General features: G+C 39.5%; 1 protein-coding gene across 2 annotated transcripts in view; it reads left to right on the forward strand.

The window, feature by feature from the left end:
* Positions 1-14,599, forward strand: part of LOC129020605 (zinc finger protein 728-like) — a 72,121-nt gene that overhangs the window by 15,656 nt on the left and 41,866 nt on the right. Inside the window, exons 2-3 of one of the 2 annotated variants that reach the window (XM_054465181.2) lie at positions 3,884-4,010; positions 5,478-5,581. In XM_054465181.2, coding sequence (XP_054321156.1) covers positions 3,884-4,010; positions 5,478-5,581 — 231 coding nt within the window. Of the gene's footprint in view, positions 1-3,883; positions 4,011-5,477; positions 5,582-14,599 lie in introns of those variants that run through there. The other variant, XR_008495861.2, reaches the window with a different exon arrangement.

A 14,599-nucleotide genomic window follows, 5' to 3' on the forward strand; every position in this document is an offset into this window, starting at 1 on the left:
GCCACTTTCTTTATATTGTGGTTTCTGATGTCTACACCTGAACTTATAAACAGAAGAGTCGTTATTATTGTTTGTATTTCTTTTACCCTGCTAAGAATACTTATTTTTCTTCTAAAAAAATTATTCTAGAAAACCTTCAGGGATTTTTGTTTTTTTTTTGGAGACAAAGTCTCTCTCTTGCCCCCCAGGCTGGAGTGTGATGTTGTGAACTCGGCTCACTGTGACCTCTGCCTCCTGGGTTCAAGCAATTCTCCTGCCTTGGTCCCCTGAATAGCTGGGATTACAGGCGCCTGCCACCATGCCCGGCTAATTTTTGTATTTTCAGTCGAGATGGGGTTTCACCATGTGGGCCAAGCTGGTCTTGAACTCCTGACCTCAGGTGATACACCCACCTTGGCCTCCCAAATTGCTGGGATTACAGGCATGAGCCACTATGCCCAGCTGGCATTTTTTTTTGAATTGCTTAGTAGTATGTAATATAAAATTTACAGGGCAGTGGCTAAAAAAGATTAAAATTATACAAACTCAGATTTAAGTTTACTTAAGTAAGCTTAAAAAAAAGAACTGACAGTACCCCCCAGTGGCATAGGAAACAGAATTGTACATTGGCTCTATACTCTGCCCCAGCCCTGTTCATATTTACCCTTTGTGGAGGCCTTATTTATGTCTGGCTCTACCCTGGAGTCTTGCCTCAAAGAACTGATGAGAAGAGATCAGAGTTTTGGGTCATGAATCCTGTTGCCTTTTTAGAGCTGGTGCTCAACATTTTCTGAAACTTAAAAGCAGATATATGGGAAATATAAAGTATGTATTATAGGATCTTACTTTTCAAATTTTTTATTAAAACCAGTGCTTGAAGAGACATTATTTAGCAGCTTATTTTCTGTTCCTGCAGATCTAGTAGTTGATTCACAAGTCACAAGAAAGTAAATATAAATACAATAAAAATTTATCTAAATTGCATTAAACTATTTCCATCTGTATCCCTTTCATCTGTGTATATTTAGGTTTTATTCTATACAATTTTTGAAAAAATCAATGACAGATCAACAGAAATAGAAATAAAAATGCTGTGTCCTTTAAAGCCTTGGAATTATTGAACATGTAGTGTCAACTGAAAGGGTGTTATTAGGATTAAATCACATAATGTGCGATCACAGTGCTCTGTAACTTCCTATTGAGCACGTAGTACCTGCTTAATAAACACTGCAGTAGTACATGTGCACATGTTGTTTTCCAAATGCAGACTTACTCAGAAATTGCTGCTTTTTTTCTCTGTAAAATTTAAAGAGTCAGCAAAGAATATAATACTTTAGAATGAAAAATGATTGTCTTCATTTGTACCAGAAGTATTTGTGTTTTGACAAGTGTGCTGTGTGCAAGGGACTCTGTGTTGTGCCTCATTTCTCTAACTAATGCTAATAATAAGCCCAGTGAGAGCAACATCATTATTGACAGGACACTTGTTTAAAAGACCCATTTATGGACCCTTTCCATACCTGCAGAATTACATTTCATAGAATGGGGCCAAAATTACCAAGTGATTTTATAAGCTCATTAGAGCTTGAGAGGAAATGCTTACTTAAGGGGTTATCAGCCCAGGCTTCTAATTAGTATCACTTGGCCATTTTGCAGAACTCTTTTTACTTGTGCCCTGTCCATGGATTCTGTTTATTGTTCTTGGTGGAATCATCCATGTTGTTTTAATTAAGTGGCTCATGTGACTCTAAGGTGAGGCCAGAATCAAGTATGAGGAATTCAAAATACATTCATGAGAGTTACGTTCCATCTTTGCATTAAAGGGTGGTGCAAGAACTTAATTCTGTTTGGATTTGGTAGGGACAGTACAGCATGGCCCGTATTTCCATTACTGTGGCAGAAATTGCTGGTGCCTGTGTCAGGGGATGGCTCCTGAGGACAAAATAAAGAAAAGCATATTTTTATCTCCCTGGAGCTACTCTTTGTTAATCTCTTCTGCTATAAAGGACAGAAATGGATGGAGTTTTTCTGTCTTGGTCCTTCTGTTTGTGGATGTGGTGACAGCAGGTAGACCTGTGGTGCTGACACTTTTAAAGGCATATTCTTGAGATGCAGGTGTAATTTGTCCAGAAAATTTTATTTGAGAAGGAATCCTAGAGAAGGAGGAGAAAGAGAAAAAAAGGCCTTTTTTTTTCAGCTAAACATGTCTCAAATCAAGATCTGTGTCCACTCTACTTCCTCCAGAAAACATGTGTTTAGTACTTGCAAACCTGTACTTCTATACCTGTGTTTTTCCTCCCTAATGAGTTTGTCTTAACTACTTGAAAAAATTCTTACAATAATCAAAGTCTCTGAAACATATATATTTTTTCTATATACCAGAGCCTTCTCTATATTATGGCTTCTTATATGCCATGCAGAAATCTCACTATGAATTTATAATCTGCAATATTAAAAATGTTCCTTTGTGGCTGTTGAACATGGGAAGGTGTAGATACTCAAAATTCCTATTGAGGAAAACCTGGGGTTTTTAGTGAAGATAGAGAACATGTAATGTTGAGGTTTCGTCTGTGTTGTTTATTATGTCTATGCAGTACAGGATTAAGAAAACACTCATTAAAGCAGTATGTTATTTATTACCCAGAAAATTCTTAAAAAATTGTTAGGAGATACCTGCTTTCTACAGTGCTAAAGAAAGACTATTTAAAATCACTATTAAAAATTACAGAACATGGGAGATATCTCTATCTTGAACTTTCCATAAAACTAATGTTTCCTTATGGTTAAATTTGGACTGTACTTTACCTTTTGGGGGGCAATATCTCAGCAGTAATGCTATGTCCTTCTGGGTGCATCAGGACATTATAAAAATTTGTTCTAGTGTAGTTGATGTTAGTAAATCACTTGGTCGATAAGCTTTCTGACACATTTTTTCACTATAGAATTCATTATTTTTCTCTTCATCATTAAGTATCTTTATGCAACTGATGTGAATAAACCAACAAATTTAATCTGGCTGCTGCCCTTCTTTCTTTGGTTTCCTTTGCATTTGTCTGTTTTTGGAAAATGAAGGCTCTCATTTTGTTTACAAACCAGAAAAACTGAGAAAAACACAGGCTCATTCAATTACTTGGATATTTGACAAAATAAACTTTTTGGGCCAATTAACAGGATCTCTAGCTGATTGTACAGATTAAAATTTGAGTGATACCTTCTAACTCAACATGTCTATTCCATCTGAATAATACATTAAACTACGTCTTTTCCATCTGAAAAATACAATTAATGCTTTTTTTTTTTTTTTTTTTGAGATGGAGTTTCACTCTTGCTGCCCAAGCTGGAGTGCAATGGCATGATCTCAGCTGACCACAACCTCCGCCTCCCAGGTTCAAGCAATTCTCCTGCCTCAGCCTCCCAAGTAGCTAGGATTACAGGCATGTGCCACCACACCTGGCTAATTCTGTGTTTTTAGTAGAGACGGGGTTTCTCCATGTTGGTCAGGCTGGTCTCAAACTCCCGACCTCAGGTGATCTGCCTGCCTCAGACTCCCAAAGTGCTGGGATTACAGGCATGAGCCACCATGCCCGGCACACAATTAATTCTGTATGATGTAAATATAGCACTCACAATTGTACATGTTAGTGTTTATGCTCTCAGTTTTACTTTATTATCTAGAAAAATATTACATATACACTGATGTTATGGATCTTATACCACTTTCTTTTGTCAGAGTTAGAGAATACATTAGAGGATATTTCTGAGTTGAAAATTATTTTATTGAATAATTTCAGTCATGCTTATGAGTCAGAACCAGCTCTCTTTACTCTCTCCATTTTACCTTGAGGCAAATTAAAAATTCTGCCCATGACCACTAGGTAGATATGTGTGTTTGTATGTTTTCCAGGGATCATTGACATTTAGGGATGTGGCCATACAATTCTCCCTGGAGGAGTGGCAATGCCTGGACTCTACACAGCAGAATTTATATAGGAATGTGATGTTAGAGAACTACAGAAACCTGGTCTTCCTGGGTGAGAATAACTAATACGCAATTCCTAGTATACGCTACAGGTTTCATTTTGCTGCAGACCTTATTGGACTGAACAAAGGAAGATGAAGGTGAGAATAAAGACAAAGACAAAAGAGTATATTTGGAAGAAGGGGTCGGGGGCTTCTTGCTTCTAGTGAACAAGAGTCCTGAGCTTCTATAGCCCTTCGTATTTATTGAGTAAAGGAGATACGGAGAAGGGGTAGGTTGTGGTCAGCTTCTTGACTTAATGAAGGCCTGAATGACTGTATTCTTTGAACAGTACTCTCCAGATGTTCCAGTAGATAACTTCAAGGAGCATGGTACCAGGGAGTGACTGTCATCAGTGTACCTTCTGGTGGCAGGAGCAGAAACAAGTTTGCCCACATTCTGCATTCGTGATAAACTGTTTGCTGTTTATCATATAGCCTCCAGTGGAATGCTGAGGTGGTCACGACCCTCAGGCTTTCAGCTCCCAAAACCATTCCTTTTTGTATAATTTCTTTTTGGTAATTTATGCTTTTAGATTTCTGTTTTCAAGAAAATCATAGGGATTTTTCCATATAGAAAAAAAAATTTCAAGATGTTTCATCTTGACCTCAACTTACCACATTCTTGAGCTGATCTGTGTCCTTCATGTTAAATTAATGGTAATTTCAAAAGTTAACTGGCAACCACCAATTTTTAATTCAGTAGTACCAGGAGATAAAATTAAGAACTGCAAAATTAGAGAATTTTCTAAATATTTAGAAATTTCTGTTATTTCTGGAGACCAGCCTCAATACCACCTGTGGGGTACAAAAAGTCCTGTGGCAATGAAGGAATGAGAAGAGACAGGTTAAGAATGCATAAAGGGTGGGGTGCCAGGAGACCAGTTGCACTTTTGGAGGCTGCAAAAGGCATCAAGTTCTATTCTGCACACTATTTATTGAGTACAATCACTTAGATCTAAGAAGCAGATGTTCAGGGGTGAAACGGTAAAAGGGAGGTGGTGTGTCATACACCTAACCTATAACAGTGGTGGTTTAGGTAAATTTTCTTTGTGCTGAAGCAGCATAAACTTAACTACTGATTTATTCTTTAACTTATTGGAGAGCAGCTGTGGGGAGTGGGCCTAACTAAGAGCCTGCATATCTGGCCACATTCCAATGTTTCAAAGGAGTATCTTTCTCCTTGAGCACAGTGTTTATAAATAAGAGAGCAGGTCACGCTCTGGTCATGGGAACATGATGGCAATAAGGAGGATTTCCTCCTCAGAGGCCTCCTGTGGCTTTCCACAACTTATTGTCCCATATTTTTATGGCCAGTTTATACAGGCACCCCATCAGCCTCTTTCCCAACATGTTATAATTTAGTATTTTGGGATAAATCTATTAGAATATTCTATTACATTCTCTTTACTGAGCACATTACTGAGTTGGTAATTGGGGAATATAAGCAAGATGCATGTTGTTCATTTTTAATAAAACAGGTATTGCTACCTTTAAGCCAGACCTGATCATTTTTCTGGAGCAAGGAAAAGAGCCCTGGAATATGAAGAGACATAAGATGGTGGAAGAACCCCCAGGTAGGTGAGAGTGAATACAGACAACATGGATGAGAGGTCCAAAGTCAAGGAGGAAGCCAGTCCTTAAAGTGATTCGGGAAGCTGTGTTCCAAAAGAAGTAGTTTCTGGAAAGCCAAGTTTTTATTTTTATTTTTTAATTTTCTCTCACACAGGGGCATCTTCTGTCTTATGCTTTTAAAATTTCTAAGAATTATTCTTTCCCTTCAGTAATTTTCCTTCAAGTTTACAGTGACAGCCAAAGTACTGTTCATGGCATACAAGAGAGTGCACAATCTTTTTGTTTGTTTGTTTTTCTGGACACACAGATATCTGCATGATTTTAAGATACTCCATGTTAAACTGTCTTTTAAGTTCTCTTTTTCCATCATCTCTGAAATGTGTGAGAGTAGTGGTTTCTGTATTATTGGGTTTTTTTGTTCATTTTTCTGCACATTTCATCCTGTTTTTATTACTATAGTCTTGAAATATAGTTTGAAATTATAAAGTATGGTGTCCTTCTGCTTTTTTCTTTTTCCTCAAGATTGCTTTGGCTCTTCACAGTTTCTTGTAGTTTCATGTAAATTTTATGATTGTATTTTTCATTACTGTGAAAAAAAAAGACTGGAATATTGATAGAGAGTTTGTTGAATCTAGAGATCACTTTGGATAATATGGCATTTTAACGTTTGTTCTTTGAATTGATAGGCATAAAATATATTTAGATTTATTTGTGTTCTCATTATTTTTCATTGATAAATCTTGCACTTGAAAACTTTTTCAGCTCCTCAGTTAAATTTGTTCTCAGATATTTATTATTTTAGTGCTATTGTAAATAAGATTGTTTTATTCCTCTATTTTATCAGACAGTTTAAGTGTATGGAATCATAATTTGTGTGTTAATTTCATAGTTTGCTAATTTACTGCATGTATTTATTGGTTTGAAAAGGTTTTAATGTACTGTTTATGGTTTTTTATACAGAACATTGCATGATCTACAAACAGCAATGTTTTACTTATTTGTCTTAAATTTCAATGACGTTAAAATTTTTTGGACTAATTTTTCTTCCACATACTTCAAGTGCTGTGTTAAAATAGAAGCATTGACAATGGGCACAATATACTTTTGCATTGGTGTATGAATTTGAAGGAGTAAACACCTGTTGAAGTTTTTATAAACTGGTTTCAGAGGGTAAAAATCTTCTTTTGTTGGGCCCCCAGGGCGATAGAATGCCCTCTGCATTTGTAGTAGAGAGGGGTTGTAGCTCAGTCACAAGGCTGCTGGGCTGTGCAATAGGGTTGGTTTATTATAAGGGGCTTGGGTAGTTGTAATTCCCATTTTATTTTTGGACAGAGTAAATATCCTTCAGGACTTTGCTCAGTAGGGTACATGCTAGGGCAGGTTTCTGCGGTCAGTTCTGCATATGGTGGGCTTTATAATAGGATGTGGATCAGTATGGTTTCACTGAGTACCAGACAGGATTTCTGAGGTCACTGTGGGTTTCTACATGGGCAGAAGTGGCCATGAACTGTGGCTTAGAAAGCTGGAACTGAGTCATGGAACTGCTATTGGGACCACAGTAAGGACCAAGGTCTGCCGGACTGCCGTCATGGCTCTAAATGGGTATCTCTCTCCAGGCTTCTGGAAGACCAAGACCTCTCACAGACTGTGGCTGGGAGGAGTTTGGGATGGTTACAGAGTAAGTTCAAAATTCTCCGTGGGACCAAGTTGGGTGGGTCATTTTCTGGTCTATAGTCAAGAGCAGGGGTCCTGTAGTTTGCCACCTGAATGAAAGCTTGCCTTCTGGAAAGGGTGCTCCTCAATCTTGGGCTTTAGCAAAGTTTCACAATTGCCTCCCTGGATCTCAAAGCTCTCTTAAAGGCACTTATGTTTGAGATGGGGTCTCACTACATCACCCAAGTTGGTCTTAAAATTTTGGCCTGAAGCAATTCTCCAACCTTACTTTACTATGGTTCTGTCATTACAGATGTTAACCATGATGCCTGGTTCTCTCATTAAGATATTTTTGTCACAGATGACTGGCAAACTTTCTTGCTGTTGGGGGTTAAGCAAATCGGAGACCTTTTTGTTTTTGTCTGTTTCTAAGGGTGTAAATGCTTTATATCTCTCTATCTCATACAATCTTTGTCTTTTTGTGGCTGACTCATTTCATTTTGCATAATGTTACCAAGATTTAGCTTTATAATTGGTAAATATTTTCTGCTTTTTAAAAACTGAGTGATATTCCGGTATTTTTATATTTCAGGTTATATTTACTGAATGATTTGGTGACAGAAATTTGCATTGCCTTTTCCTATTAGCTTACAGTAATAATTATTGCTCTGTAAATGACTTCTCATATAACCACACATGTTAAAGTATATGTGTTGCATTCTATTTCATTAGTCTAATCTTTCATCCTTATGCCAGATTGTTTTAATTCTGTAGCTTGGAATGTCTTTTGAAATCAGGAACTTTAATGCCTGCAACATTGCTTTATTGTTACTATTTTAAGATTGTTGGGTACTTTACTGTCTTTTGAGATTCTATATACTTTTAGGGTTGCTGTTTCTATTTTTTCAAAAATGGAATGAGAAATTTGAAAAACTTCATTAAATTTATAGATTACATTCAGCAGGATGAACATCTTTAGAATATTAACATTACAACCTTTGCATAAGAGCATGCTTGAGTGTTTTGTTAAATTCATATATATATATTTTTTGTTTGTTTGTTTTTTGAGATGCAGTCTTGCTCTATCATGAGGCTGGAGTGCAGTGGCATGATATCAGCTCATTGCAACTTCCACCTCTTGGGTTCAAGCGATTCCCCTGCCTCAGCCTCCTGAGTAGCTGGCACTACAGGTGCATGCCACCAAGCCTCACTAGTTTTTCGTATTTTAGTATAGACAGGGTTTCACCATGTTGGCCAGAATTGTCTTGAATTCCTGACCTTGTGATTTGCCTGCCTTGGCCCTCGAAGGTGCTGGGATTACAGGCATTAGCCACCGCACCTGGCATATTTGTTTTGTTTTGTTTTCAGTTTTTTTCTATTTTTGTTGTATACTGGCATTCGAGTTTAGTCATAGAAAATAATTCATAAAATTTCAGTTCTAAAAAATTTGGTAAGACTTCTTTTTTGGCCTAAGAGGTGGTCTATCAAGAAATATATTGTATGAGCTATTGAGAAGGGTGTGTATCCTGATGTTGAGGAGTGCTCTCTGTACCTCTGTCAGAAATAGTTGTTTTATACCACCTTTAAGTAATCTGTTTCCTTATTAATATTGTTTTGATTTTTTTTAATTTTTTACTTATTTAAAGATTTAATCACTGAATTATTGATTGAGTTAGCAATTTCAGAGTCTAATTAGTGAATATTTCTCTGCAAAATCCACAAATTATTTCCTTTCATAGTTCATTCAATCTGGTAATTAATTCATTTTAAATAATTGTACTGGGATGTTAAATTTAGTCAGTCAAGACTGACATATATAGTTAAAGTTCTTCCATGCAATTTAGCTAAAATATTTGTAATGTGAATCTATTTACAAAATGAACCAAATGAAAAATGTTAATTATTTTTATGTCCCTTCCGAAATTCTTTACATAAAAAAACAAATACAAGTATTTTAAAACTATGTGATTCAATGAAAGGCATTATTTCCATGCAAGATACTATCAACTAAACATAGCAAAACCCACAAATGACCTTAGGTCCCACACAGTGAATATGACAGGTGGTCCAAATGGTACTTGTAATTTCAGGTCTTTCTTTTTTTTTTTTTTAAGTATTTATTGATCATTCTTGGGCGTTTCTCGGAGAGGGGGATATGGCAGAGTCATAGGATAATAGTGGAGAGAAGGTCAGGAGATAAACACATGAACAAAGGTCTCTGGTTTTCTAGGCAGAGGTCCCTGCGGCCTTCTGCAGTGTTTGTGTCCCTGGGTACTTGAGATTAGGGAGTGGTGATGACTCTTAAAGAGCATGCTGCCTTCAAGCATCTGTTTAACAAAGCACATCTTGCACCGCCCTTAATCCATTTAACCCTGAGTTGACACAGCACATGTTTCAGAGAGCACAGGGCTGGGGGAAAGGCCATAGATCAACAGCATTCCAAGGCAGAAGAACTTCTCCTAGTCAGAACAAAATGGAGTCTCCTATGCCCACCTCTTTCTACACAGACACAGCAACAATCTGATCTCGCCTTCCTTTCCCCACACTTCCCCCCCTTCTTCTCAACAAAACCGCCATCGTCCTCATGGCCCGCTCCCGATGGTCGCTGTCTCTTTGGAGGTGTTGGGTACACCTCCCAGACAGGGTGGCCAGGCAGAGGCGCTCCTCACCTCCCAGACAGGGCGGCCGGGCAGAGGCGCTCCTCACATCCCAGACGGGGCGGCCGGGCAGAGGCGCTCCTCACATCCCAGATGATGGGTGGCCAGGCAGAGGTGCTCCTCACCTCCCAGATGGGGCAGCCGGGCAGAGGCTCTCCTCACTTCCTCCCAGATGGGGTGGCAGCCAGGCAGAGGCGCTCCTCACTTCCCAGACACGGTGGCCGGGCAGAGGCGCTCCTCACATCCCAGACGATGGGTGGCCAGGCAGAGGCGCTCCTCACCTCCCAGACGGGGTTGCCGGACAGAGGCGCTCCTCACTTCCCAGATGGGGTGGCCGGGCAGAGGTGCTCCTTACTTCCCAGATGGGGCGGCCGGGCAGAGGCCCTCCTCACATCCCAGATGGGGTGGCCAGGCAGAGGTCCTCCTCACCTCCCAGACGGGGCGGCCGGGCAGAGGCTATCCTCACCTCCCAGATGGGGTGGCCGGGCAGAGGCGCTCCTCACATCCCAGATGGGGTGGCCGGGCAGAGGCGCTCCTCACTTCCCAGATGGGGCGGCTGGGCAGAGGTGCTCCTCACTTCCCAGACGGGGTGGCCGGGCAGAGAGGCTCCTCACTTCCCAGACGGGGTGGCGGCAGGGCAGAGGCTGTAATCTTAGCACTTTAGGAGGCCAAGGCAGGCAGCTGGGAGGTGGAGGTTGTAGCGAGCCGAGATCATGCCACTGCACTCCAGCCTGAGCAACATTGAGCATTGAGTGAGTGAGACTCCATCTGCAATCCCAGCACCTCGGGAGGCTGAGGTGGGTAGATCACTCCAGGCCAGGAGCTGGAGACCAGCCCGGTCAACACAGCGAAACCCCGTCTCCACCAAAACCACAAAAACCATTCAGGCGTGGCGGCGCGCGCCTGCAATCCCAGGCACTGGGCAGGAGTATCACAGGAGCCCGAGGCAGGGAGGTTGCAGTGTGCCGAGATCACGGCAGTACAGTCAAGCTTCGGCAACAGAGGGAGACCGAAAAAAGAAGGAGAGGGAGACCGAAGAAAGGTGGGAGAGGGAGAGGGAGTGGGAGAGGGAGCTGATTTTTTTATTATAATTTAAATTCTGGGGTACATGGGCAGAACGTGCAGGTTTGTTACATAGGTATACACGTGCCATTGGGGTTTGCTACACCCATCAACTCGTTGTCTATGTTAAGTATTTCTCCTAATGTTATCCTCCCCTAGCCCCCACCCCTCGACAGGCCCCGGTGTGTGATGTTTCACTTCCTGTGTCCCTGTGTTCTCCTTGTTAACTCCTACTTATGAGTGAGAACATGTTGTGTTTCGTTTTCTGTTCTTGTGTTAGTTTGCTGAGAATGATGGTTTCCAGCTTCATCCATGTCCCTGAAAAGGACATGAACTCATTTTTTTTATGGCTGCATAGTATTCCATGGTGTATATGTGCCACATTTTCTTTATCCTGTGTATTACTGATAGGCATTTGGGTTGGTTCCAAGTCTTTGCTATTCTGAATAGTGCTGCAAAAAACATATGTGTTAATGTGCATTTATAGTAGAATGATTTATAATCTTTTGAGTATATACACAGTAATGGGATTGCTGGATCAAATGGTATTTCTAGTTCTAGATCTTTGAGGAATCACCACATCGTTTTCCACAATGGCTGAACTAATTTACACTCCAACCAGCAGTGTAAAAGCTTTTCTACTTCTCCACATCTTCTCCAGCATCTGTTGTTTCCTGACTTCTTAATGATCGCCATTCCAACTGGCATGAGATGGTATCTCATTTTGGTTTTGATTTGCATTTCTCTAATGACCAGAGATGATGTGCTGTTTTCATATGTTTGTTTGCCACACAGATGTCTTTTTGAGAAATGTCTGTTCATATCCTTTGCCCACTTTTTGATGGGGTTATTTTTTTTTTCTTGTAAATTTGTTTAAGTTCTTTGTAGATTCTGGATATTAGCCCTTTGTCAGATGGATAGATTGCAAAATTTTTCTCCCATTCTGTAGGTTGCCTGTTCACTCTGATGATAGTTCACTTTGCTGTGCAGAAGCTCTTTAGTTTAATTAGGTTCCATTTGTCAATTTTGGCTTTTGTTGCCATTGTTTTTGGTGTTTTAGTCATGAAGTCTTTGTCCATGCCTATGTCCTGAATAAGATTGTCTAGGTTTTCTTCTAGGGTTTTTATGGTTTGGCATGTTACATTTAAGTCTTTAATCCATCTTGAGCTAATTTTTGTATAAGGTGTAAGGAAGGGGTCCAGTTTCAGTTTTCTGCATATGGCTAGCAAGTTTTTTCAACACCATTTATTAAATAGGGAATCCTTTCCCCATTTCTTGTTTTTGTCAGGTTTGTCAAAGATCAGATGGTTGTAGATGTGTGATGTTATTTCTGAGGGCTCTGTTCTGTTCCATTGGTCTACATATCTGTTTTGATATCAGTACCATACTGTTTTGGTTACTGTAGCCTTGTAATATAGTTTGAAGTCAGGTAGCATGATGCCTCTCAGATTTGTTCTTTTTGCTTAGGATTGTCTTGGCCATGTAAGATTTTTTTTTTGGTTTCATGTGAAATATAAAACAGTTTTTTCTAATTCTGTGAAGAAAGTCAATGGTAGCTTGATGGTGATAGCATTGAATCTATAAATTACCTTGGGCATTATGGCCATTTTCATGATATTCATTCTTTCTATGCACGAGCATGGAATGTTGTTCCATTTTTTTTTTCTTTTTGAGATGGAGTGTCACTCTGTCACTCCAGGCTGAAGTGCAGTGGTGCGATCTCTGCTCACTGCAAGCTCCACCTCCCAGGTTCATGCCATTGTCCTTTCTCAGCCTCCCTTGTAGCTGGGACTACAGGAGCCTGCCACCATGCCTGGCTAATTTTTTGTACTTTTAGTAGAGACGGGGTTTCACAGTGTTAGCCAGGATAATCTCAATCTCCTGACTTCGTGATCCACCCATCTCAGCCTCCCAAAGTGGTGGGATTACAAACGTGAGACACTGTGCCCGGCCATGGAATGTTTTTCCATTTTTTTGTGTCTTCTCTTATTTTCTTGAGCAGTGGTTTGTAGTTCTCCTCGAAGAGGTCCTTCCCATCCCTTGTAAGTTGTATTCCTAGGTATTTTATTCTCTTTGTAGCAATTGTGAATGGGAGTTCACTCATGATTTGGCTCTCTGTATATTATTGGTGTTTAGGAATGCTTGTGATTTTTGCACATTGATTTTGTATTCTGAGACTTTGCTGAAGTTGCTCATCCATTTAGGGAGATTTTGGGCTGAGACAATAGGGTTTCCTAAATATACAATCATGTCATCTGCAAATAGAGACGATTTGATTTCCTCTTTTCCTATTTGAATATCCCTTATTTCTTTTTCTTGCCTGAATGCCCTCATCAGAACTTCCAATACTATGTTGAATAGGAGTGGTGACAGAGAGCATCCCTGTCTTTTGCCAATTTTCAAAGGGAATGCTTCCAGGTTTTGCGCATTCAGTATAATATTGTCTGTGGGTTTGTCACACATAGCTCTTATTATTTTGAGATACGTTCCATCTATACCTAGTTTATTGTGAGTTTTTAGCATGAAGGCTGTTGAATTTTGTCGAAGGCCTTTTCTGCATCTATTGAGATAATCAGGTGGTTTTTGTCATTGGTTCTGTTTATGTGATCGATTATGTTTATTGATTTGTGTATGTTGAACCAGCCTTGCATCCCACAGATGAAGCTGACTTGATCTTGGTGGATCAGCTTTTTGATGTGCTGCTGGATTTGGTTTGCCAGTATTTTATTGAGGATTTTTGCATCCATGTTCATCAGGGATATTGGCGTGAAATTTTTTTTTTTGTTGTGTCTCTGCCGGGTTTTGGTATCAGGATGATGCTGGCCTCATAAAATGAGTTAGAAAGGAGTCCCTCTTTTTCTATTGTTGAGAATAGTTTCAGAAATAATAGAATCAGCTCTTCTTTGTACCTCTGGTACAAAGGCTGTGAATCCATCAGGTCCTGGACATTTTTGGTTGTTAGGCTCATAATTACTGCCTCAGTTTCAGAACTTGTTATTGGTTTATTCAGGGATTTGACTTCTTCCTGATTTAGACTTGGGAGGGTGTATGTGTCCAGGAATTTATTCATTTCTTTTAGATTTTCTAGTTTATTTTCATAGAGATGTTTATAGTATTCTCTGATGGTAGTTTGTATTTCTGTGGAATCAGTGTTGATGTCCCCTTTATTATTTTTGATTGCATCTATTTGATTCTTCTCTCCTTTCTTCTTTATTAGACTGGCTAGCAGTGTATCTATTTTGTTGATCTTTTTAAAAAACCATCTCCTGGATTCATTGATTTTTTTTTTTGAAGGTTTTTTTGTGTCTCTATTTCCTCCAGTTCTGCTCTGTTCTTAGTTATTTCTTGTCCTCTGCTAGGGTTTGCATTTGTTTGTTCTTGCTTCTCTAGTTCTTTTAATTGTGATGTTAGGGTGTCAATTTTAGATCTGTCTTGCTTTCTTTTGAGGGCATTTAGTGCTATATATTTTCTAGACACTGCTTTGTCTGTGTCCCAGAGATTCTGGTGTGTTTTGTCTTTGTTCTTATTGGTTTCAAAGAACTTTTTTATTTCTGCCTTCATTTTATTATTTACCCTATAGTCATTCAGGAGCAGGTTGTTCAGTTTCCATGTAGTTGTACGGTTTTGAGTGAGTTTGTTTATCCTGAGTTCTAATT

The sequence above is a fragment of the Pongo pygmaeus genome, chromosome 20 (assembly GCF_028885625.2).
Source record: "Pongo pygmaeus isolate AG05252 chromosome 20, NHGRI_mPonPyg2-v2.0_pri, whole genome shotgun sequence".
NCBI lineage: Eukaryota > Metazoa > Chordata > Mammalia > Primates > Hominidae > Pongo > Pongo pygmaeus.